Here is a 24,626-nt window from a genome sequence, read left to right as displayed (position 1 = left end):
ACACACCAACAATTTCACCAACAATTTCACCAACAATACACCAACATTAACTTAACAGTACACCAGCAACACCCCAACAGTTCGCAGTGTAACTTTATCTGTGCGATTCAAAGTAAACGATGCCCTTTGGTAGCTGTTCTATGGCTGCTTATTGTGGCAGCAAACTCGCTCACTTCCTTGCCAAAGCAATGCCCACAAACAACAATCGCTTCGAGTGTTGACGTCTGCACTTATTACCCCAACCCTTGGGCCAAAATAAAACCCTTACCTCCACCCATCTGCTTGGCTTTTGTGACCAGCTGTCAAGTGGGCTTACCCCGCTCGTTTGCCATCTCTTGTGTGTTTGTCTCTGTATGCAATTCAATTTACTTTTGTGCCGCTCATATTTGCAAAGCTATACACTTCAAAAATACACGCAGGAGTTGATTAGAAAGTCTAGTAACATTAAATATGTTTTTAAGCCTTTGTTGAATGGGCTCATATATTTTATAATGCGACACTTTTGTCTTTATAAAAATTCACGCCAAAACAATATATTTTATATACACATCGTCACTAACGACTTATACATTTTGTTAAGTATTTTCCTCGGATTCTGGCTGTCAGCAGAGCCTAAGTCTCTTTAAATTCTGTTAAAGACCCAGGAACGCCCGAGGTGCTAAGGTTACATAATTAAATTGCAGCCCGGCTCGGCAATTAATTAAATGCCTCATTTATTAATGCTTTGTTAGGCAATATTTTCACAAATGACTACAAAAACAAAAGAAAAAGAAAAAAAAGAAGGTACGGAAAATTAAAGCAAAGACAACATAGCACAGCCATAAAAGCCACCACTGCCAGAGAAACACCCAAAATACACAGACAGCGGGGCATATAAATTTACGCATTACGCATACGCCGCGTGGTGGTGGGGCACTGATTTATTTTTAACCTCAAAGCGTCATTCACAATAAAGATATTTTACGTTTATGACCCACAAAAATGGAAACTTTTACGTTGGCAGCCGAGCAACGCGAACAGCGCATTGGCGACGCGGCAACATGGCGTATGCGCAACAATTTGCAAGGGGCGTTCACTTGTTGCGGTTGACCGGGCTTAAACTCTAGGGCCACACAGACAACACCCAACACCCAACGATGCCAATCGAAAAAGTCCACCTGACATCGCTCCAGTTGACACGCCCACCCACCTAATCGGAGCCATTTTTGTGGGCGGTAATTTAATATGCGGTCGCAACTTTAATATTCCCGACACGTCGCCCTTTTGCGGGGTCTCCCCTGTTTATCCAGCAACCAAAGCAGGCAGAGACACACACACACACACAAAAACACATTTTATAAAATAACAATAGATGGGGCAAAAACAATTCTTTAAAGCCACTCACTTTGGCACTCGATTCATTTGATTTGGCCGCTCGGCTGGCTTATGCAAACAGGCGGCAGCCACTCGAGCAGCCAAAGCCTTTCAATGAACGCGTCAACAATTTACATTGCCATTGCCCTCTCGATTTGTATACGCACACACACACACACAAACACACACCTACAAAATTCACACCACTCGCCATTCCGAACTAAGGATCTGAGGGAGTCCTTGCCTGCTTGTATCCCTTGTATACGTATGTAGTACAATGAAGGCGGACAATGAAGGGAAATCGAAATTACACTGACTGAAAGGTTGTCACAATGCCGGATTGGGCCATAAAATAAATATTAAATTGATTTTAGAATTTGCAGCTTGGGTTGTGGTTTTAAATTTAAAGATTTTATTGTAATGTTATCTTGAATTTGTTTAGCCATTGTGCATAAATAGTTATTACGAACCTTCAAATGTAAAATATTTTAAAATTGATCAAAAATAACAAATCAGTACGTGTTAAGCTTATTTAAAATGTATGCCAAGAGTTGAAGAAAGGTTGCTTTGTAACCTTAGCTTGATTAATTTCTCTCTAAAAGATAGTTCATAAAAAATGCACATCTGTTAAATTGGTTTCTGAAATGCTCCCTTGCTTAACTAACCCTCACCTTCTATTCAAAACCAATGTGCAATTGCTCTACTCCTTACTTCCTGTCGCTCGCTTACTTTGCTCCCCTTTTTTTTTTTTAGAGCTCCTCCCTGACGCAATCAATCAACGCGTCAAGGGCCCCCTGAAGAGCTTCCCTCGACCCGGGGATCCACTGCCAGTGAAACTGTTGGAACCCGGCTCCGGATCCGGACCCCGTCCAGCAGCATTCGCTTTGTTGTCCTGCGCCTTTTCCCTTACGAAGACCTCTACACACAATCACAAACACACAGACAGAGACAGAGTAAATGCAAAGCAAAGGTGTTCGGCCCTCTCGTTACGTAGCCGTCAAGTGGGCCACAGGACAATGGCAGAGTTCACACTGCGAGGAAGCCCAGTATAGAGAGTAGGGAGTAGAGTCGAGTCGAAGGGCAAGGGTTTCTGGCACCGGCGACCTGCATAATATTACGACAAATGCTCAAAACTTTTTCAATAAGCAACAACTTTTGCCTGCACAATGTACACAGCAATATATAGGTACAAAAGCAATAGTATTGGTAATATGTAAATGTTAGTCAATAGATAATCCATCAATTCGTGGATACATTAACATTACCAATTAAATTATTCCCAATTTTAATAAAAAATTTATACATGACCAGTTACTAAAATGTTGAACTGCTTCAAAACATATCCAATTATATGAAACTCTAAATTTAAACGCAAAATTTTCCTATACTGAACAACGTAACAATTTGCATAGTAGTCGCGAACGGAAGTGAATTTTGAAAAATTCATAGTCCATTCGGCTGATGGTTTTCAAAGGGGGCCACATAAATAAATAATCTGTTAGCTCAGTGTCTGTATGAATATGATGAATCTAATTTGCACACCATTTAGGCCAGCACTCGTGCACACTCTGAATACACATATATCTCTATATATATATATATAAATATGTGTACCTATATATACTTGCACCGGAAATGGCGGCACATCTGCAGGGGTGTCAATCAAAATGGCGCTGACTGCCAGCGGATATACTATATATAGACCCCTCCCCTGCCGTCCGTCTGTCTGTCAGTTTGTATCTTTGTCACAGTCGAACTGTCGGCAGTGCAACTAAAATGATTTGTCAACGCTGCGAACGCTGCGAAAAGCCGTTTCTGTGTCCCAAACGTTCACTGTTGGTTATCCTTTCAAAAAAGAGAATACCTAAAAATGCGAAAAATTTTAGAAAATGTGTGTGCAACATGAAAATGTAAAAGTTTTACCTAATTAGATATTTCGTTAATGTAAAAATAAATGGGAACTTTTAAAAAAGTTTTAAAAGTGGGCATAGAAAGTTTGCCAAATGCCGGCAACTATTTTAAAATGCTTTTATACGTTAATATTTGGCTTTACACTTTTACCTTTACCCTATTTTGTAAAGCATCTATCTGTCATTTGTAAAACTCATAAATCGATCGGCAAAAGCAATGTCGACCTGCGCTGAAACAATGCCACAGATTTATGCATGCCAACGCTGGCAATTAAGGGTATTTATCGGAATCTTATTTGCCTTAATTGTGGGAAAAGCGGAGCTTTAATCCACCGATGGGCAGTGATTTCGTTCGTCATCTGGCTGGTAATTGCAATTGATGGGCCATTTCATGGCCCTGGTTGCGAATGACACTGGCTGCCATTTGCTGGCGATGCCGACGACGATGACGATGGCATTATTATTAAATTGAAGATGTTGATCATTTATAAGGCAGCACGTTTGCATATTTTATAATAAATGAAACGTGTGACAGCATGCTTAACTTTCGCAGCCAAGGAGCTGTGTCCTCCTGTCCTCCTCTCCACCCGCTTTCCCTTTTCCCTGCCGCATGTGGCAGCTCCATGTACAACGCAATGCATTTTCCTGGCACACAGACACTCCTACGCATACAGGCGCATTATTTAAATGGAACATTGCAACAGGCACAGGCCACATAACCTTCGTATTGCGACTCAACTGGCGTGTGTCTGCATCGGTCTATATAATCGTGCTCGTTGTGCTCGGTTGTCTCGCATATCTGGGGGTTAACATCACCGCTGACGTTGTTATTGTATCGGGTATTCCCTGAATCCCAGAAGACTGGTGATGTTTGGTCTCTTAATGATTTGGACGAAAAAGTGGCTTGGGGTGGAGCAGGAAAATTTTTTATTTGCCTTAGATCTGGTGGAAGCTATTGCATTTTAAATTTATTGCCATTTAAACGTGTTAACTTTAACTTAAATTAATATATAAAGCTGAAAGTATTGGCACTAACTTCAGTAAATATATGTTTTTACAGGCCCCACATATAACTGTTTTCTGTACTCAAGCATAATATAGATTCTTGAAATACTTTACATTTAATCCTGAACCTAGACATGGACACCCACATGCTGCGGGATTAGGGTAATCTAGACCACTCGACATTTCCGCACTGAGACGAGCAGTGTCGGACATGACTGGATTGTAGTTTCACACACCCACGCACATCACTCCATTTTCCCCAACCCCTAACCCAATCCCAATCCCAATCCCCATGTCCTTTGATTAGGGTGCAGTGTCAAGTGGAGAGCGGCGGCGACCGGCAGATACTCGGTCAATTTAGTGCGCGTTGCACATGGTCATTGGTTATGATACGACAGGGATACTTTGTCATGGTAGCGGCGAACTCCTGCAGACACTCCAGACACCACACCCCTTTCACTATTCCCCACTCAGCAGCAGCGGCAGGAAGATGAATGAAGTCATAAAAGGCATTGGCCTGTGTAAAAGGATACAATCCGCAGACGCACATACCGAAAACAAATAAAAAAGGACTGGAGTCGTGGCCGTATAATCAGGAGGAGCAGATCAAAGCGAATGCCGGCGGGCCAAGACTGAAACATCTGTCCACCAAAAAAGCGGGACACAAAAAAAGCACACAAAATCCGGCGACATCCATAACGATGTAAACGATGATAACGATAATGCCCATGATGACGGGCAGCCGTAATTAGGCCATAGCCTGTCGGCCAACTCGGTTTGAGCCAAGAACCAGACGAGCCGGCCACTAGCGAAACTTTAAAGCCAAGTTGGTGATGCCACGCCAAAAGAAATAACGTGAGGTGATGCACGCGAAAAAATGGCAAAGGAGAAATGTTTAAGATTATTTATTTAATACTTTGTATATTAATTGTATGTATTTACTACGAATAATAAACCTAAATAAATTAATATTAATTATTTTTATTTCTTTAGAAAAGAAGTACTGCGATGTATTTCTTGGAGTGTGTGCGTTGGGAAAAGTTTTAATCAGGCAATGAGATCCAGCGAACAGTGCTGTCTGTTAGCCAGGTTAAAACCCGAGGCCTTGGCGCCGTGACGAACTTTTTTAATGAGCAACGTTTTGCGGCTAATAAACATTTGCGTGCTGGCCGTTAGCAGTTGATGTTGCCATGACGCCATGTTTTTAATTGGCAGCCCAGGTCTGGTCATTTGCGTCCCTGAGGGACCGATGCTACACCATCCAAAAGGCAATTGAATATTTTATTAAATTGCCACGAACTCCAACACACACCTACACTCTTATACCCACACACACACCCACACACACGCAACGACAATGGTCGCATTATATTGTGACAACAATTCATTATAAAATGGCGCCAAGGACAACGAAGGGCCATTGCCGAAAAAAGTTATGAAAAGCATTGCGACCCATTTGACATGACGCATACGCCACGTTGGTCGCCAAACAAAAACAAAGTTTTTCGCCTGGCCTTTCTATCTATATTACATACTCTTGTTATGAAAGGTATTATTGGATTAACACGGCTCTAAACTAGCAATTTTGACACGTTGAATTTAAAATTTTCTTGGTAATTAAGATTTTTGTCATTTTAAAAACCATTTATATTAATTGAAATTCAAATATGTACAACAATGATTTAATATTTACTCTTTTCAAACAACGTGTTAAATGTAGTTTTCAACGATCAATTCATATTGATTGGTTTTTTGTTTTTAAACATTGAATGCTTTCTTTTGTGTGATTAAGCCTCTGTTTAAAAAAACTTTTGTATATTTAAGCCCAGCCCCTGTTTTTGTTTATACCAATCGCCATTTTTTTATGAATAAACAAATTTCGATCATAATGATTTCGCTTTTTAGGAACATCGGCTGCCAGAACTTTCAGAACTTTTTTTTGGCTGTAGCTGGTGACTGAAACAAGTTTTCGACATTCAAATTTACTTTGCGAAGTTTTCGGGTTTTTCCGTCTGCTTTTTCCCTTTTTTTTGGGGGCACGCCAAGTATAACTTTTTTTGCCCTTTATTTTATTTTGATTTAGCCGCCATGGCCGTTGTTTCTGTTGCTGTTGTGATTATTATTGTTACTGTTAGCAGACAGCAAATCAACAAAATTATGATAAACAGCTGCAGGTATAAGGCCGTTAAACGAAAACGACCCAAAACCGAAGGTCCTGAAAGCTGGAGCAACAGGCAAAAGGACGAGCAAAAAAGAATGACAGCACGGTTGGCCGCCTGTCCTTTCTGCAGATCCCGGGTCTTCAGTTAAATTTCTTCTTTCTTTTATTTTTTTTTTTTTATTTTTTTGTTTTTGGACCCTTAAGTTCCGCGCAAAACACTCCTTTTTTGGGCTGTCTGTGTTTTTGGCATTAAGGGACTTTTCGGGCTCATCACCATCGAATACAATATAATCATTTCGTTTCTTCGTTATTATTTTGGGCGCCGGAATGGCAGCGAAATAAGATAAGAATACGAGTATAAAGAATAAAATCAACTGAAATATTTGCACATGCTAAGGTTGGCGCGTTAAAGCTTTTGATCTTTTCGTTCGTTCCTCACTTGCTGACTGCGTTAATAACGCTGCCATGTGCGACTGAGGATGGGGCTGCACATCGATGTGGGCGGAGGGAGTATCCCGGAGTGCTCCCGGATTGCTGCCGACTCCAAGGTGACAGCTATGCCAGCCAGACCAACCGACTGGCAACGGTAGCACCTTTGCAGATTTTCCATATGGCTCCCTTCTCCCTTTCATTTTACGCCCATCTAAATCCCAGTGGCACATCAAATTTTCCAACGCTCCAGTTGAGCATTTTCGCAGAGGGCGAACGAATTTCAGGTGGCAGCCTCGCAAATATTTGCATATTTGATATTTATGTACCAACAACTTTATACATCATGTAGAGTTTCCATATCGATTTTGCCGCCCTGCTACCGATGCCACATTTTTAGTTAGATTTCGCTGGCGCACAGCGAGAAAACTGAACAGCGCTCTTGTAGTTTATATATTTTTTAAGTGTCCTGCAAGGACATTTGTTGCATTAACAGCTGAAGATTTCATGGGGCACTAGCTCTTACAAACTACTAGCAGCAATTTATGTGGCAAAGCAAAAGTAGTTCTAGTGTACTTTATTTATTAAAGCCACTTCCTGTGTAATTGTTATTGTTCAATGGCGCTCAATTGCTGAAATTTTCAATAGAGTCTCTTGTATAGAAAAGAGTTGTTCCTTTGAGTTGCTGGAACAGCCAGCTGCCACTTGTACGCATATATTTTTTTTAGTGCTCCCACACACTTGTTGGCCATGTTTGCCCTACACTCGAAGCGAAAACAAAGGCGGGGGCGTTCGCCGGAGTAAGTGGTGCAAAGTATCCGCTGTCACCATGTTTGCAGAAACCATGACTGCAGAAACCAAAAAAGCGAGTGTGCGGAGTATTGTGGGTGGTTTTGTTTCTATTTTTAACCAAAAGTTGCAGATGGCCAGCGCTAATGAATTCAATGGAAACCATTTTCTAATCGAATTGTGCAAAACAATATAGATACATATAAATATTTTTGCTGGGGGGAAAACGACTGCTCTAAGAACTTGTCGACGCACAAATAAATTTCCAAATGCCCTTAGGCAAGTGTCAATTGTAGAATTGTGCACAAACAACAAACAATTTATTACTGCTCCACGGTTTACACAAGTCAGCATGTTGCACAGCAAAGGATAAAGAATAAATAAAAGTATATTCTATTTATTTGCCATTAGAATGTCATGATAGATGGTCCTGCTCGAATTGTGTAAACAGATATTTACCTCAACGTTTGCCACAGCTGCAGCGCATAGCCAGAATGGTCTGAAGTAAATACGTTTTGGCCAGCTCAGAAATATTGATTCAACCACAAGCCATTGTCATCCCATCTATCTCTTTAAGTCTAAGGCCAATTGACATATTGAATGTGCTTCAAGCCCAATTCGGATCATTTATAATTGTAAGCTGAGCGGATTTGGCACATTTCCATTTGACTTTAACCCAAATAAATCATATTTCTTAACCTTATAACACTTTAATTCGAATAAATTAGGCTATTTCTATTTTATTACTCTTTTCATATTGTCATTTTCTTTTTTCCAAAAAAGTTCCTTGCCAAAGGAATACATTCGTTCCATACAATTCATGAATAATCCGATACCACCAATTCCCTTTTTCGCGGGCACCCAAATGGAATCACTTATTTTATTCTGTCAATCATTTTCCTTTTTTGAATGGCAGCCCACACGACTTTCAAGGACTTGAATTGCAGAAATTGAAAAAGCTAATTGTATCGATATTGAAAGAATTAATTCTTTTAATGTGAATTACTTTGCAAAAAAACAATGCGGAGAAAAAAGATTATACTAATAAACTTAAATTCATAATTATAATGCATAACTATAGAAAAATTTGCTTCTGCACAATTTAGTTAAAAAAAATTTTTTTTGTACCACCTGCCTTGCATTTATCGAAAAATCAGGAGTGATAGAAAATTAATTAAGTCAAAAGCCATTAAGCTTTGTTTTCCGTTCACCTCTTGCATTTTCCTGATGCAATTCAAATTAAGTTTCACCAGCACGTCACTTTTAATGCAAGATATGAGTAAAAAGAAAGGATTATAAATGCCACCAGTCTCATCGGGCTGGTTTCATGGACATTTCCAATTATTTCGAGAATCCCACTCGTTTTGCAAACACACCTGCAACTCTTCGTTCTGAGAATGCTGAGGATGCACTTTCCTGGCCTGGATAACTTGGAATTGTTGAAAAACAGTACATTTACACATGATTGCTGTTCGGATTTCATTTAAATTTCTATCCCAGCATTGTATTGCTGGCCTTTCACTGGATCAGCACGGAAATAATGCACTTCATACTCCAGTACATGTACTATGTGTGTGCAGTGCAAAATGATTTATACAAAAAATTGAAAATAAGTGTATGCAATGGAGCATCTTTTGCGCATGCAAATGTGCTGGGGATTCAAGCGGGGATTGGTCCTGAAAGAATTCTAAAAGGTACTCGCTCACCCACACTAATGCGCGCACAACATATAGACTGTTATAAAAATGTTCTTTTTACTATTAAATAAAAGATATATAAAACATTGTTTTAAAACTATTTTGAGCTGTTTTTAAAATAAAACAAAGTATTATTATGAAACAAAATATTATCTGCAATCTAGTTAACATTTTGTTTATTTTAAATCTTTTTCAGTGCACACACACGCACTCCTTCGGAAATGTAAGCGTTGTGCACATATTGAATCCATAAATAAATCCTTAAGCGAAAATTGTAAATGTCGGATTAAGTGTATCACAAGAACCCGCACACACCTACACAGCACTCACACTGCCACACGTGTCTGTGTCTGTAACTGTGTGTCAGCGCATAAATAAATATGGAAGGAGAGCAAAAGGAGCAAAATGAGAGTTGGCGAACACTAAAAACTAAATGTCGAAAACAGTTTACTCGCCACTCCACTCCACTTCACTCCTTTACCCCACTTCACCCAGCAACCACTTCCGTTTCCGCTTTCTACAGCACCTGTCAAACGTGGTTAGATCGAAACAAAGTTAATTCCCTACAGCAGACTTATGGCGAGCAAACAACACACACCGATTATAATAATTACTCGAAACATTGTAATCCTCTTAGCGACGAGATTTACACGTTAAAGCAGAGCGTTCATTTTTGCCATGATTATAGATTGTCATAGCATGTAATATTTTGTTTTTTTTTTTACTTACGAAACTTCGCCAAAAAAACTGGTATTGTGTGAAAGCGAAACTTGTCGAGGCAAGCAACCAGATGGCAAATCGAAAACCGAAAAAACACCTTGCGTTAGACACGTGCACACGCTGCCAAGTCCCCAAGAAGACTGGAGCACTTTGTGGAGCCACCCAGCAGCGGAGTTCGGCGCCAGCACGAAGTTGGCTTTAATGACAACCCAAGCCCAAAGTATTGTGGGTTGAGTTGGGGTATGCCATGCTAGCCAGAAAACTGAACCGAACTGAACTGAAAAGACTGTTGCGCGAAGGGGAAATGGAATGCCAGTTGTCTCCGTTTTGTCAAGCGGCAAAGGGGAAAAATTCCCCGGCATGTTCTAAAGCCCGAGCAACAGTTTGTTGGCGGCCACATCAGGGTCAGTCTTCCACCAGTCGCGTATCAATGGCCAAAAATATTTACATACGCCGCCGTTGTACCCATCGAACTGAAAAGCAGCTCTTGGCACTTTGTCAATGTCAAATGTTCTGGTGGATGGCGGGTTTTGGCTGGATTCCTCCTTTTTTTCTGCCTTTGTTTCAGCCATGGCCGGTGGTGGTGAGCCGTGTGGACTGAGGAGGGCAACTAGTGGTTCTCATATTTCCACAGTAACAAATTTGTTTACGCTTAATTGGTCTACGCTTACATCGGATCAGGAGCACATGGTCACCAGCAAAAGTTCCCAATCCCAAGCTCCCACACATTTTGATGTGGACAGCACAAAGTTGCGCATTGTTCGGAAATTGACTCTTCGCTGCCCCAAAAAGTATGCTACGCTTTTGTCACTGCAAAATCCCAGGAATTTCAAGTACACTTTGCAACTCGAATTCAGCAAGCGAGTTGTACCTCATCATTTTGTTACAGTTTTGTTAAATGATATATTATAAATTTATTATTTAATTATTAAATGGAACTCAGCAAAAACTAATAAATTACCTCAAATAGTTTAAGATCGTATGCGGAATTTAAAACATCTGTGGGTTTAATACATCTGTTAACCAAAACGATTGGTTTTTTCTCACATATCATATCAGGTAGGATTTAATACATCTGTGAGCTTAGTACATCTGTTACCCAAAACTGTTGTTTTTTTTCACATATCATATCAGATATGAATAGTGGTTCATCTGCAGCTAAAGTGGTTGATTTCATTTGCAATGGGTAAGCTGATTAATGTTCCTGCCTTGAATATCTATCTATCGAGATGCCCCATCGATTGTCAGGCCCCATTGTACAGTTGATATGATATATATTTGCATGATTTACTTGCGCCACTTCCATTAGGAATCCGGTCGAGACCTGGGTCAGGTTGTAAAAATGGTCCACGGAGATTTGTGTAGCACATGCGAATGTCATATTCGGCCATGTTCATGAGTTTGGGTGCGTGTGTGTCTGGGTTGTAAATCAGGATGGGTGAGGCAGACAATGGCCAAGGCCATTTGGCATTCACTAAACAGCACAAAGGTGAGCATCTCGACGGTGTCATAAAAAACAGTTTACACATGGGTTCTGGCCCATTTCGCAGGCCATTTTTATAAGGCCACTGACGGCAATTCATTGAGCGCAACATAAAATCCATATACAGTATGTACGTATATCGTATGTATTAAGCGAAGGTGAAGCAGCAGAAAGTCAATTAATCTAATTGCAGGAGGACACTTCTGCACACGAGAACATCCTCCACACAATCCATCCAGTTGGGCAAAGGCAAAGGTCAAGCGAATCCAATTCGATGCAATTAAATTAAATCTCTAAATGTGAGCTAATGAGCACCACCACTTGAGCTGCGGTCAAAAGGATCCGGCAATGTGGGGGGGTGCTAATTAAAAGCGCAGTCCGCCTGATTGATCATCTGCTGCAGTTCCATCCACGTATGTATATGTATCCATGCCCCATCTATATGCCCCAATCGGCGGCTAATCAAGGGGATTTCATTATCACGGCTCACACTTCAAATCGAAACCAAATTATTTATAGCAAATGCTCAGTGTAATGGCAACCGGAAGGTAGCAACAGGAAATGAAGATGGCAGACGACAGCGCAACTCCTAACAAGCTCACCTACACACACACACACACCCACACCCGCACGCACTCACACTAGCACACATGAACCCCAGGACGATTTTCCCCCTGTGTGTGCGAACGCGCTTCCCTTTCCGCTTCTGTATTGGTGTGTGCTTAAGGATTTCTCGCATCAAGGCGAACTGTTGCGTTTTTTATACCCTCACCAATGGATCCAGGACTTTTGATTCGCTTGCCAGGGCAAAAAGCTTTTACGCAGTCATCGCAGATTAAAAAACACGTATTTTATACACCTAGGAAATCAGCAAATGAGAGAGATGAAAATCGCATAAAGTAAACTAGACTTTAATACAAAGTTGTTCGATAAAGTGACGGTTTTATAACGGGCAGCTTGTTTCTCGTCATGTTACTTAGTTAAAATTAAAAAGAAAACATTATGATTGAGCTGGAAAACTAAATTTTAAGGCGTATAATTCAAAATTAATAAATCATAAAAAACTAATAATTAACTAAGTGTATCGTACCCCTTAATGAAAAATATCTTAGCTATTGTACTGCCTTGACTATTAGGAGCTGCAAAACTGTTCAAAGTAAATAATTTAAAGTTAAATATTAATAAAGCAATAACCATAATTTAAGTTGTCTCTTTCAAGTCAAAAGAAAGCACCGCATTTTTGTGCAGATCAAACACTTTGTAAGCTGCAGCTACCCACTAAACAAATATGCTTTCCCCATGTGATGTCTGCCAGCCATTTTTAACCCAGAAAAGGGAAATACTTTTCAGGGATATGCCGAGTTTGGGCCAACGGATTCGGTTCCAGTAGTTGGTCCTGCTGCAGCCAGTTCAGGTTTGGCGTTGGCCCATCCTCCGCCCATAGACAAACTCATTACGAAAAATGAGCGTCCTGCGGCGCTCAAACAAAGCAAGGACCAAACCCCCAGCCAGCTAAAGTGTATGTGTGTGTGTATGGGGTGTGTGTGTGTGGTGTGTCCTGTGTGTCCTGTGTGCCCTGCTTGTTGCTTGTTTATACCAAAAATCATACACACCGCCCACATATCGATTTTGTTTGATGTTTAGGCTGGGCCCAGGACTATACGGCTGCTATACGGATATGCGGAGTGGATAGTCCTGGCTTCCAGGACCCTCGGGCACCCGCAAAGCACCAAAAACAAAGGCATACACACCTCATCATTATTTCCGTTTGTGTACTCGTTTCCGTGCCTACATTACGACGACGCGTCGCGTATTTTAAATATTTAAAGACCATAAATGCCGTAAACCTTTGGGCCACCCTCGCCAATTTTTAGAGGGTGCCGCCGGAAGTGGAATTCGTTGGTAGCCAAAAATTTCATGAGAAACGGAATTAGTAGATAATGATACAGTAGGAATTCGAATTCGGTTTCCTGTCTGATTCTTTTCAGGAAATTAATGTTTAGAGCATGAAAAAAGATTGCTAAGTCATTCTCAAGTGCTTTTAAGGCTGCACATTGAAGGCGAATATAAAATAAATAAATATAAAATATCAAGGTCATACACAAAAACTCTTTAATCCAAGAACATAAATTTGCCTAAAATATAATAGCAGATTGTACAGACCTAATTTGTAGTTCAGTAACTTCTAAAACTGACTTAAAAGTATAAAAATAAAATTACCTAAGGTTTCCGATTAGGATAAATTACCTTTTAATGTGTAAACAACTCTCCCAAAAGTTACGAGTACTTAAATTACGACCAATAACCAAAATGTATAATAGCCACTTCTCTGTCAGTTACCGACTTAAATTATACACTCAGTTATGCCTGAAGTCTTTAAGCCATTCGTTTAATGACTTTGATAATTTGGCCAACAGACTTTACACCCTGTTTTTTGAGGCATTGCGAAAGCTTTCACTTTAAGCCAGTGTTTTGATACAGTTTTTTACGAGCTGTTTGCTCGTTTTTTATGCCGAAACAATTGAGTTTGTTTGCGCTGCAGAGGGCAAATCGGGTTCGCTGGCAGTTGCGAGCTTGACCCGCTTATTGGGACTGTTGGCCAGGTCCTGATTGTTGGCCTTTGTGCTCCTGGGCAAATTGTATCCGCGGCCAGTTAATTAGCTGCCAGGGATCGTCCCTCTCGCGGGACTTCATCAGGCGACAGCCTCGGCGCAAAAAAACGGGGCAGATTCTTCAAATTACTTTTGAAAAAAAAGGGCGGCATTGGAAGGGGATAACCTTCAGTTCCCAGCTCTAACGAAGCCAACTCACTTTTAGAAATCTTTTTACTTCATGTTAGGTTTATTTGTGTTTCAATAAATAATTTTCAATTTCATTAAATAATGATAATAAAGGCACAAAAGCCGTTTATTCCAACATTTTAATACTGTTTAAAAACTTAAATAATAAAATACTGCGAATAATTTACCTAACAAAAGAATTTAACCAATATTTATTGATGGTTTCTTTTTTCAAATAAATAAATAAATAACTGCATAGCTACATTTCGCACTAAATCTTATAAACACCAATGCATCCGAATTGTTTTTCGGTGCAGTCATGCAGGACTGGCTTTGTGTCTGCTCACTTTTATTTCAAACGGCAATTGCATTGTGCCATTCCCAATCCGCTTATGGCCACAGCCACGCCCCCTGGACCACCTAGACCGCCCATACCGCCCATGACGCCCATGTGGCCCTCGGGAGCAAACAATGCACTCAGCAGCAACACCAGGACCAGAAATTCCGTCCCTTTTCACTGGTAAAGTGCTCTGCGTATGATAAAAGCTTGTGTCATATTTTCATTTTTCACCCAGTTCTCCCTGGCTGCATTTGTTGAGGCGGATTTAAAATCTAAGAAGGAGTTTTTCAGCCATGCAGCCAGCCAGGATGGGCTAATGGCCTAATGCCAAGCACTCGACGACGGTAACCAGTGCTTACTTGTGAAAACCAGAGTACTTTCATTAGCTTACCGCCAACGGACCTTCCCGCCAGCAAGGTCGGCATCAAATCCAGTTTATTTCGTCCACGATGAAGCACCTTGGTGCGTCCACCAGCCGACTTCATCCAGCATCTCAACTCAACATCCTGCTTGGGGTAAAGCTCAGGATGAAATCCGCCATGAAATGGATCTAAAACGGAGCAAGTTTCCCCTGCGAAAAGCTCTCGAAACGGAAATTTTGGCCTTGGCATAGGAATTGACGCAGCATTCACCTTGTGTAATGAACTCAAATATTATTTAAAACTAATTAGTTGCAACGCACGCGGCATTGATATTGAAGTGCTTTTGGGTGGTTTCTATTAAACTAATTATTTTGCTCTTTATTATTCCATACATATATATATATAATTTGTTTGCCTGTTCGTTGGATTTTTGTTATGCTTTATACAGTTTGCCGTTAGCAATATTTTTGCATTTTTACAAATTTATATTCGGTCGTAAATATAAACAGAAAATAGCTCTGGGGAAATAGTTAGAATATCGTTAGATGATCGTTTTGATATTTCTTTTTTTCCGGGTTAGATCTTGTCTTTTTCCTAAACGCTACGAGTATTGGTTGTCCGCTTGAAGTATAATACTTGGACAGAGCTTCTTCGCTTGTTTTGCTGGGTGATCAACATTAAACTTAGTCGCTAAACACATTGTATGCCGAAACAATTGCGCTGGAGTTAACAATTTAAGTTAAAAGTGAACCGAGTGGGTACTTAGCTTAGGTATACACTTAATTCGTACTAAGGCATGTTATATGTTGGGCTCGAAACAACAACATCAACTGTTGTGTAATTTATAATATCAATATCGCAAGTGGTTTATACAAAGTCAAGTTAGGTCAAATAAATAAAGAGGCAGCAGAAGCTAAATTAATGCTAACAGTAACATTAAAGTAACGTAACGTAAACGTAAACGTAAAGCCAACTGAACAGTATCCCGCCCTGGGTGATTGGGTTTGGGTTTGGGTTTGAGGATCACGCCGAGGCCGTAATCCACACTACTCGGCATCCAGCGAGAGACAAGGCAGTCCGGCCAGCGCCGGATGTGTAGACTGCTGGGAGGAGCGGTGGCGCTGCGGCATGGGCTGGCCATTCTCGCGGTACGTCTTCAGTTTCGTCTCCATGGCCTGCAAAATATACATAACGAAAACGAATTAAGCACAAGTGAGTAAAATTTTAAAGAAATCAACTATAGAAAGATCTAGGAACATCAAATAATTTAATTCTTTCAAATTTAAACGGTTTCACAACTGCAAAGTGGTCCTAAAAGTTGGTTATCAGAAATCCAACTTTTCGTGGGTTTTTTTACATTTCCTAGACACGGCTTTCAAAACTGAATTGCACTTCGGATATATGCCATCTTAACCAGATTGCAAGTGCTTAACGAACAAAAACAAAGAACATAAAATAAGGTACAAATAAGTTTTGTATTTATTAACCAATGCAATTAATAAATGCAAGCGGAGGGCAACTAAAATTAGTCTTATAGTTTGGAGCGCATTGTCAAAGCGGCAGGCTGGCGTCCGGCGAGTTGCGCATGCGCTCGGCGAAGCGCCTGAAAATGTTTGAGCCCGCACTGAGGCTGCCGGAGGAACTCCAATCGCTGGCGGGCGTGGACTGGGCGCTACTGGTGGCCACCGAGCTGCTGCTGCCGCCAAAGGCGCGGCGAAAGAGACTCGACTCGCTGGCCGATGGCGGCGGCTGCAGAGTTGCCGGGCGCTCACAAATGCAGCGAAACTTTTCGCAATCGGGACATAGCAGTGCCTTGTCCCACTAAAAACATACGGAAAAACACATAAGCTGAAGGTGGGAGTGAGGATTCTGGGAAAGTGCAGACGAAACACGGGATGTGGGGGGTTGGCATGCTGGACTTATAGTTTACGGAGGGACTTACGTTTAGTTTTCTTAACATGTCGGCCACAATGTTGAGCGCCGTTGTGCGGGAGCTGGGGTTCATGGAATTGCCATTGATTTGGTTCTCGGGATCTGCAAGAGGAAGCACACATACACAGCATGTTAGTCGAGAGGTTAGTTAGGTCAACTACTAGCTACAGACGCAAACACAAAACGTAAACAAATCGCCTACAAGAAATGTTGCAAACTCTTTCGTTACATTTGGGCTCTTAATTTTAATAATTTACAATACAATTACAAATAATGAGGAACTTAAATGGGCTATCTTTGTGGCAAACAAATAAAAAGAAACCAATTAAAAAAAAAAAAACAAAATTAAATGCAAGGCTTGAATGTTTGGCGATTCGACTTGGACAGTTTTAGCACACGTCTGGTTTTCTTTAGGGAACTGAGTATCTTACTTTTAAGCGAATGCTGCTGGTTATATTCGTTTCTATTAACTAAGCTGCCATTGAGGGCGTTAACGCTGACGCTGGTGGCTCTTGTGGCGACAGTATTGTCGTGGTTTACCAAATCGCCGTTGGCCGCAATACCATTTGGCAGCGAGGCGGACGAGTTCATCGAGCTGTTGACCGTATTTGTGTCGTTTGCCGTGGGAATGCTTGTTCCATTGACCACTGGGGTAAAGCGTGACTTGACGTTCAGCTCTTGTTTGAGATCTGCAATACAGTTAATGAATTAGTTTTTGATTTGGTTTCACCTAGAAGCACCCACCTCTCGTCTCATCCATCAACCGCTGCAGTTTTTCCTGCAGCAATCCCTTTTCATCCACTTCCAGCTCTAGAAGGGCGTTCTTCTCGTAGGCCTGATCCAGCATTTTCTCGAAATTCTCTATGCTTTCGTTGAGTATGCGATGGGCACGCTCCAAATCGTCATTTTTCTGCTCCAGCTGCCGCAGATGCACCTTCATGGTGTCGCGATCCTTCTTCACCGTTTCCAGCTGCTTCTCCATGTTTGACATTTCGATGCCATGCGAGTCCAACTTGACCTGAGGATGTAATAGTTGTAAAAAATTATCTTGTGAGAAGTAAAAAACATTTACGCAAACTGAGTTTTCCAGTAAATCAAACGAAACATATGCAACCTTATATAAAATTGGAAAATTCGTTTGAAATTTAAATAAAGTTAATGACACTATATAAAACTAAATCAATTTCATAGCTTTCATAAAACTTAGTTTTAAGCTCAGTAATTGTAAATCGGGTTTGGGTCATAGCCACCTTGAGAGACTCGTTTTCCCGCTCAAACATTGTGAGTTTGGCTGTGAGATCTTTGATTATACTCTGCTTCTGGTCCAGAGTGGCGTCCATTTCTATTTCCATTTCGCGGGACTGCTCCACGTATTCGTCGTACTCCTGTTTCACGTCTGTCCATCTGAAAATGATAAGTAGAACTGGGCTATATGACTGATCTCAATGATCTAGGGATTTGGTAACTTACTCTTTATGGTACTGCTTAGATCGTTCCTTCCAATATCTGCACTCATCTTCCACACTATTAAACATCGGCGGAGACTCCATTTCTAAAAATTTTCCTTGGCTGCTGACTTCTTTTTGTGATTTGTGTACTAATCGGTGGTCAAACTGGGTTTGAAATTTCGTTCGTTCGAATTGATTTAACTTTTAATTTCTACACAATACTAGGTACTACGGTTGGTCTATTCCTGCATGGGTAATTATTCGTGTTTTTTAGCTGCTTTGTTTTTAATTGCTGTGATTAAAATGCCAAAACACAGTTGTTGTTCAAGTCGAAGTTTTGTTTTTTGTTGTTTCGTGTTGGGTGGTGAATAGTCTATAAAACGGTGGAGAAAAGTGAAAAATCAATTAGAAACAGGTGTTTGCCCTGATTTTCTTGTTGCTATTGCTGTTGTTCTGGTTCGATGCCCTAAAAGGGCAGTCGGTTCTGTCCATATAAAATGTAAATAAAATCAAATTAAACAAAATTCATTTTTGTGACGCAGCTGCTGCGGCAGCAACAACAACGAAAACAACGAGGATGATGATGATAAGCAGCAACAACAACAACAAATAGCTACGACGAAGTTTCCCATACAACAACGCACTGCATGGAAATGAAATCATCGGCGATTTTCTCATGGAATTCCAGTGCCTATACCTGGAATTTCATGTGGCCCGAGCGCCCACGAGTTCTACTTACACTTTGCGCTTAATTTTGCTACGTTTTGTTTGTTTTATTTACATAAAATCAGTGTAAATAGTTATGCTCGTAAAAATTTACCACTACTCCAAAAACGCACTAGCCAACCCTGGCTTGGGTTGCCAGTGTTGAGTAATAGCCGGGCATTTGATTTTGACAGCCCTGGTCAACAGTTGATATTTGAAATTTAATCAATATATAATGTTTTACTCGGCTTCTTTCTGCGCTTACGTAATTTTCTTATATATTCCAAATCATATTTCTCAATTGGACGTGCCGTAAATGTTAAGGATTTGTTGGCCGTCTCATCGCTGCTGGTATCGTTCGAAATGTGAAACTCCGAATCGGAACTGTCTTCAATTATTTGAGCTGAGCTTAGAGTTATATCGCGAGAAGAGCTGGGAGTTTGGGCCAGTGTAACAGCACTTTCGCCAACTACGCGCATGGGCAGCGCTTTATAATGATATGAAACATTTTGAGTTGATCTGCGACGTAATTTGTGTTTTCTGCTAGTTTCAAAGTCACTGGAACTTGTGGACGTGTTATTGTTGCCACTGTTAGAACCTTCTTCGCTGTCAGAATCCTTACTGCCACTCTTAATACATTTCTTTGAGCTTTTAGGCATATTTGTTATAAGCCGTGGCGGAATTGTTTTGGTTCCAGCAATAAACAATGTTTGCTGAACTAGTTAGGGGAGTGGCAACTCCCTGGCAGGGCCACCGTCTGCATAGCGTTGCCAGATAGCCAGCCAGAGTGTGGCCAGATCGCAGCGACGGCAGTGCATTTTCAACAAAAATAAGGTAAAATATAGCACAAATATGGCCAGCAATTGTTAAACAATTAACGCAATTGCCAGAATAATAATCAAATGTCAACTTTGTGAGTGCGACAAACGAACTCGCGTGGGCGTTGCACATGCAGCAGCATAGAATTGATTAATTGCGGCGCATGCCGAAAAGGGAAAAAAGGGAGGATGTGTTTCAATAAACGCGAGTGAAAACCGCGACTAAGGAAAAAAAAAACCAACTGCTTAATCGTGAACAAAGAACTCGTTGCGTCCGAAATTATGTGGCACAACAACTAAACTATTGGATTTCCCACTCATTTTCCAGTTGAAATCAACGCGTTGCAGCAGCCCCCGCAGCAACAGCAACAACAAAACAAAGGCAATTGGAAGTGCAGCCTAACGGGAGTTGCTCCAGCACATAGAGATTATAATCCGGATTTAAGTAACCAATTATCGGGAGATAATCCACCATGGCGGATCCAGAGCGACAAAGCCTGATCAACAAGGACGACGGCAACGGCTACAATTCCGTGGACGCCGTGGACGAGGGTGCCGATAATCCGGGCAGTAGCTCATCGGTGGCCACAAACGAGGACGGTGCGTATCGTTACAGTAAAGCCGGTCATTCAACCCGCATCCAATCAGCCGGGCGACCCATTGGAAGCCCAACAAGTGTGCGGGCGCTCCACTTATCCGCATCCACCGCCGTGATTCCGAGTTGTCTGCTTGTCGTCTCGCTGGGCATTTTCACACTTCACCCAACTGAGTCATAAATGCGCAATGGGCGGGGGGAGTGCAAGGGCAGCACAGGGAGAAAAACTGATAAGATATGCCCAAATTCTATCTTAAATTGTCTTGCATTTTTACAAATCAATATGTTCCATATTTATATTGATCTTAATGCAGCACAAATTTAAGATGTATTTAATTTTGTAGTTTATTTGTTTTTTTTTTAAATAGTTAATGTGAAATGATTGGTTTGGCCTAAAAGTTAATTTGGCCACGTACACCCCCAAAAAAGTGTGATATTATCTCCAACTTTGTTTATACACCATGTGAAGAGCCTTCACAAATGTGAACATCATTTTTCTGTACTCGATGCCGGTATCGGCCAAATTTTCGCACCGTCTTTGTTATTGTTTATGCTAGGACGCCCGTAATCAGCGTAAAAAGCGTTCCCCACAGCTGTTTAATCAGCATCGATGTGGAGGTGTTCGTAAAGTGGTGGTTAAGCGGGGGCAGCCAAGTCCATGAGTCATCATGTGATTCGCTGCCTTATCGCTGTGCAGGGTGAAAATGAAGGCATTGAGGGTCTGCGATGAGCAGCGGTTCCATTGTTTACCAAGGAACCTGATCTGCAGCTCAGGGAAAGCTTACCCATATCATTAATATACTCTATAAGAGTTTTGTTACATGGGCTTCACGCCTTTCCATGTTCCCAATATACTGCTTAAATCACCTGATTCGACGAATGGGAATGATGTGTAGAAATAGCATATACAGAAAACATATTTCGGTGGTTTTAATTTGTCTTTAATTCAATTATATTAAACGATCTTCCTGGCGAGTGTGTGCGATGTCTTTTCTTTGTCTTTTCTTGCACAAAGTTCGAACTTGTTTTGCTCGAGAGACGAGAACCACAACTGCGGTCTAGCTGCACTAGTTTAATGCTGCGACAGGAAAGCTGCATTCATAAAGCCAAAACATTGACCCATTTGGTTTATCGCAGCTTCCCAGAGCCACACACTATCAGAATATGCAGTTCTCACTCCCTCCACGAGACAATCTCCGCCAGATGAGCAGTGTAGTTGAGGGAACTCTGCTGGCGAGATGTATTTATTCTACACCAAAGGTCTTGGCATTGAGGGGCATAGGCTTACATCTCATTATAAGTAGTCATTAATACTTTGCAATGGAATTTTAGGCAATGGTGCACCGACGGCAGTGCCTTGCATTGGACCCGATGAGCTGCCGCCGCCGTATCAGCAGAGCACCAACACAGGAGGCGTGCCGATGGTCACCTGTCGGGTATGTCAACACATGATTGACATCACCACGAAGCGGGAGCAGCACGTGGTCAAGTGCACCCACTGCAATGAGGCTACTGTAAGTAATTTAAACCTTATTCTTCGATTCCAATTGTAACTCAATACTCCTTTGGCTATCGACAGCCCATTCGGAACGCTCCACCGGGCAAGAAGTACGTTCGCTGTCCATGCAACTGTTTGTTAATCTGCAAGAGCTCGTCGCAGCGAATCGCTTGTCCAAGGCCCAATTGCAAGAGGATCATCAACCTGGCCCCAAGTCCCGTCACCCCGCCCGTGCCAACCATGCCGGGCATGTGCCGCGTCACTTGTGGCCATTGTTCGGACACGTTTCTGGTGAGTAGTTACTATTCAAAATCACTCCAGCAGGAGTCTTCTAACGCTTGCTCTTGCAGTTCAACACGTATCACAACGCCTTGGCCCGGTGTCCACACTGCAGGAAGGTCTCATCGGTGGGTTCGCGCTTTGCTAACAGCCGCGGCGTGATGTTCGCCATTGTGGCGTTGGTGTTCCTCATCACCGGCATCGGTGTTACCATTGGCACATACTCTATTGCTTCGGTAAGCATTCTCGAAAAAGGAAAAACAAAAATATTTCCACTTAAAGCAAGCTGAAGGCTTAAAGGCTAAACCCATTTTTGTTTCCTGTACCTTCTCAGGATCATGGAGGCATGTACTTCCTCTACGTGGCGCTGTTCGTGATTTCGGGGTGCATGCTGGCCCGGTCTGCCTACTATTTCCGCCTTAAAGTGAGCGCCATCGATGGGCCAATGTAAAGCTAAAGCACGGGGCCAGTAGCAAGGAAGAAAGTGCATTGTTTTATTTTTATATATATATTATTCATATATATCATTCCTTTTGATATTAAATTTAAAACTAAACACAAGCAGCCAATTTGCAGACGGAACATATGAACATTTCTCCAGCAGTCCAGCTACAAAAATTCTTCGTTTCGAGCAAAACTAAAAGCAAACTTAGCTAAATTTACGAAAGAAGGGTCCCCGTTTAAAGTGATTTTGAAAAGCATAATTAGGATAGTAAGGCCGTAACTAACAAAACACTATACTAAAAGCAAATATTTCAAGAGTTGCAGAAGCAACTACCATTAAAGTGCTAAATGAGAAACCCAGATCTGTAGGCAGTCATTAGTTATTAGACCAGCGATCGATCAATCCACAGTGCATCTCATTTTTAGAATCGTCAGGCTCCATTTTAAAGATTGTACAGTTTCGTTGTTTAAGTGTCCGATTTGTTATCCGTTCGTGCGTGTCCTGCAGCTATTTCGGTATTTATATATTACGTATTCGTTGATACGCTTTTGAGTTTTGTGTTGCCTAGAATTTATCCAATGCACTTTTCTCAGTTCTCAGTTCGCGCCAAAGCAGAAGAACGCGTGTTTTGTTTCTTGGCGTTAGAAATAATTTGAAGGGTATGCTAAAAGTGCTAACGAAGGTACATACATACGCGCATATATACCATACATACATAATTATAATGAAAATAAACAAAGCAACACTTCTTGAACAACAGAGAACAAGCAACGCTCATGCAGATCCAAAAAACAAAAATCAATTTAGACAGCAACTGCTAAACTGCAAAAATGCGAAATGCATATATATATATGATTAAAAGGAACGGTTTACTTTTGAAATATATATATACAACATTTATATTTAGTACATTATAAATTAGCATACATACACTGTAAATAAAAAGAAATAAAACCACAAGCACCACCGACTTTTTCACGGCTAAAACGACGGCAAGACTATGGAACTCGTAGAGTGCCTTGAACTTGACATCGGACAGCGGCTGGGCAATTAGATTTCATTTTTAAAGTTTATCTCTTGACCAAAATGTCATCCTTGGCTCCTTGCTTTACTGTGGGCTCTATAGTGCGCTGCAAAACTTGTTTTGGCGAAAACCTTTCGGGAGAGGTAACTCTTAAATATTATTTGTATATTGCACATTTTATAATACGCTCAATTCCCCAGGTGGTGGCCTTTGATCTGGGCGTGAAAATGCTGATGATGAAGTGTCCATCGAGCAAAGGCGGTGGCGACGAACAGACCATCTGCAACCTGACCATCGTGAACTTAGCCCTGTGCGTGGACATCGAAATAGTGAAGGAAATGCAGCCCTTGGATGATGTTCAGCCCCCAGAACCGATCAACATCCCTTTGGTAGAATCTCTATATGGATATTTACTCAACCCCTCACTCAACCAATTGCGATTGTAGATCCGAGAACGATTTCGATACGCCACCGAACATCGCACTCTTTCCTGCCGGAGCTATCACCCGAATGCTTCGCCCTTCGGTCAAGCTCTGTTCAGGCTGTTGGTCAAGCGTTTCGGCGATCCCGCGATCAACTGGCAGAGCCAAGGCGACCATGTGGCGATCAATATACTGCATCAGGTGGTCATCGAGGCGCCGTATGCTACGGAGAACATCAGATACCAGGGGTGGGATCCCAAACTGGCAATATACGTGCAAGGGATTGTTGAAGACTTTCGCAGTAAACAAATCTAAAATGACGCTCGTGCCCATGGCAACAGTTGTCTAGATAGCCCCCGGTTCTCTGTACGTTTTGTTTATCAACAAAACAATTCAAAATACACAATATAGCCTCGACACCCACACAGAAT

At 41.4% G+C, this 24,626-nt stretch overlaps 4 protein-coding genes across 7 annotated transcripts; 2 read left to right on the top strand and 2 right to left on the bottom strand.

Annotated features, from left to right (window-relative positions):
• Window positions 1–15,857: 15,857 nt before the first annotated feature.
• LOC6533558 (nuclear distribution protein nudE homolog) lies at window positions 15,858–18,567 on the bottom strand. Of its 3 annotated transcripts, none has more exons than XM_002094232.4 (6): window positions 18,432–18,567; window positions 18,212–18,365; window positions 17,706–17,979; window positions 17,393–17,650; window positions 16,972–17,063; window positions 15,858–16,204 (listed from the first exon to the last, which is right to left on the bottom strand). In XM_002094232.4, exons 1-6 carry the CDS (start codon window positions 18,509–18,511, stop codon window positions 16,076–16,078), a joined length of 987 nt encoding a protein of 328 aa, XP_002094268.2. In that variant the 5' UTR covers window positions 18,512–18,567; the 3' UTR covers window positions 15,858–16,075. The 3 variants fall into 3 exon arrangements, with proteins under 3 accessions (XP_002094268.2, XP_039230715.1, XP_015050145.1); XM_015194659.3 differs by lacking the exon at window positions 15,858–16,204 and adding an exon at window positions 16,486–16,850; XM_039374781.2 differs by lacking the exon at window positions 16,972–17,063.
• Window positions 18,542–19,819, bottom strand: LOC26535563. Of its 2 annotated transcripts, none has more exons than XM_039374782.2 (2): window positions 19,149–19,819; window positions 18,542–18,782 (listed from the first exon to the last, which is right to left on the bottom strand). In XM_039374782.2, exon 1 carries the CDS (start codon window positions 19,771–19,773, stop codon window positions 19,336–19,338), a length of 438 nt encoding a protein of 145 aa, XP_039230716.1. In that variant the 5' UTR covers window positions 19,774–19,819; the 3' UTR covers window positions 18,542–18,782; window positions 19,149–19,335. The 2 variants fall into 2 exon arrangements, with proteins under 2 accessions (XP_039230716.1, XP_039230717.1); XM_039374783.2 differs by having other exon boundaries at window positions 19,230–19,819.
• A 580-nt stretch (window positions 19,820–20,399) lies between these two features.
• On the top strand, window positions 20,400–23,709 carry LOC6533557 (type 1 phosphatidylinositol 4,5-bisphosphate 4-phosphatase). Its single transcript, XM_002094231.4, has 5 exons — window positions 20,400–20,532; window positions 21,860–22,041; window positions 22,107–22,316; window positions 22,376–22,540; window positions 22,639–23,709. The coding sequence occupies exons 1-5, from the start codon at window positions 20,406–20,408 to the stop codon at window positions 22,753–22,755; spliced, it is 801 nt and encodes a 266-aa protein (XP_002094267.1). The 5' UTR covers window positions 20,400–20,405; the 3' UTR covers window positions 22,756–23,709.
• A 71-nt stretch (window positions 23,710–23,780) lies between these two features.
• On the top strand, window positions 23,781–24,625 carry LOC6533556 (protein Hezron). Its single transcript, XM_002094230.3, has 3 exons — window positions 23,781–23,916; window positions 23,974–24,162; window positions 24,220–24,625. Exons 1-3 carry the CDS (start codon window positions 23,836–23,838, stop codon window positions 24,508–24,510), a joined length of 561 nt encoding a protein of 186 aa, XP_002094266.1. The 5' UTR covers window positions 23,781–23,835; the 3' UTR covers window positions 24,511–24,625.
• Window position 24,626: the final 1 nt, after the last annotated feature.

This window comes from Drosophila yakuba, chromosome 3L (assembly GCF_016746365.2).
Source record: "Drosophila yakuba strain Tai18E2 chromosome 3L, Prin_Dyak_Tai18E2_2.1, whole genome shotgun sequence".
NCBI lineage: Eukaryota > Metazoa > Arthropoda > Insecta > Diptera > Drosophilidae > Drosophila > Drosophila yakuba.
This window is presented reverse-complemented; position numbering and strand designations above follow the sequence as displayed.

Bases quoted from the DNA above. Each gene is read 5' to 3' on its own strand.
- LOC6533558 (XM_015194659.3), bottom strand. From the start codon at position 18,511: ATGGAGTCTCCGCCGATGTTTAATAGTGTGGAAGATGAGTGCAGATAT. The intron at 17,980-18,211 runs GTGGCTATGACC...TTACATCCTCAG, and splicing joins GGGAAAACGAGTCTCTCAAG to GTCAAGTTGGACTCGCATGG. The intron at 17,651-17,705 runs GTGGGTGCTTCT...ACTGTATTGCAG, and splicing joins GTTGATGGATGAGACGAGAG to ATCTCAAACAAGAGCTGAAC.
- LOC6533557 (XM_002094231.4), top strand. From the start codon at position 20,406: ATGGCGGATCCAGAGCGACAAAGCCTGATCAACAAGGACGACGGCAAC. The intron at 20,533-21,859 runs GTGCGTATCGTT...ATGGAATTTTAG, and splicing joins GGTGGCCACAAACGAGGACG to GCAATGGTGCACCGACGGCA. The intron at 22,042-22,106 runs GTAAGTAATTTA...GGCTATCGACAG, and splicing joins CCCACTGCAATGAGGCTACT to CCCATTCGGAACGCTCCACC.
- LOC6533556 (XM_002094230.3), top strand. From the start codon at position 23,836: ATGTCATCCTTGGCTCCTTGCTTTACTGTGGGCTCTATAGTGCGCTGC. The intron at 23,917-23,973 runs GTAACTCTTAAA...TCAATTCCCCAG, and splicing joins GCGAAAACCTTTCGGGAGAG to GTGGTGGCCTTTGATCTGGG. The intron at 24,163-24,219 runs GTAGAATCTCTA...TTGCGATTGTAG, and splicing joins AACCGATCAACATCCCTTTG to ATCCGAGAACGATTTCGATA.
- LOC26535563 (XM_039374782.2), bottom strand. From the start codon at position 19,773: ATGCCTAAAAGCTCAAAGAAATGTATTAAGAGTGGCAGTAAGGATTCT.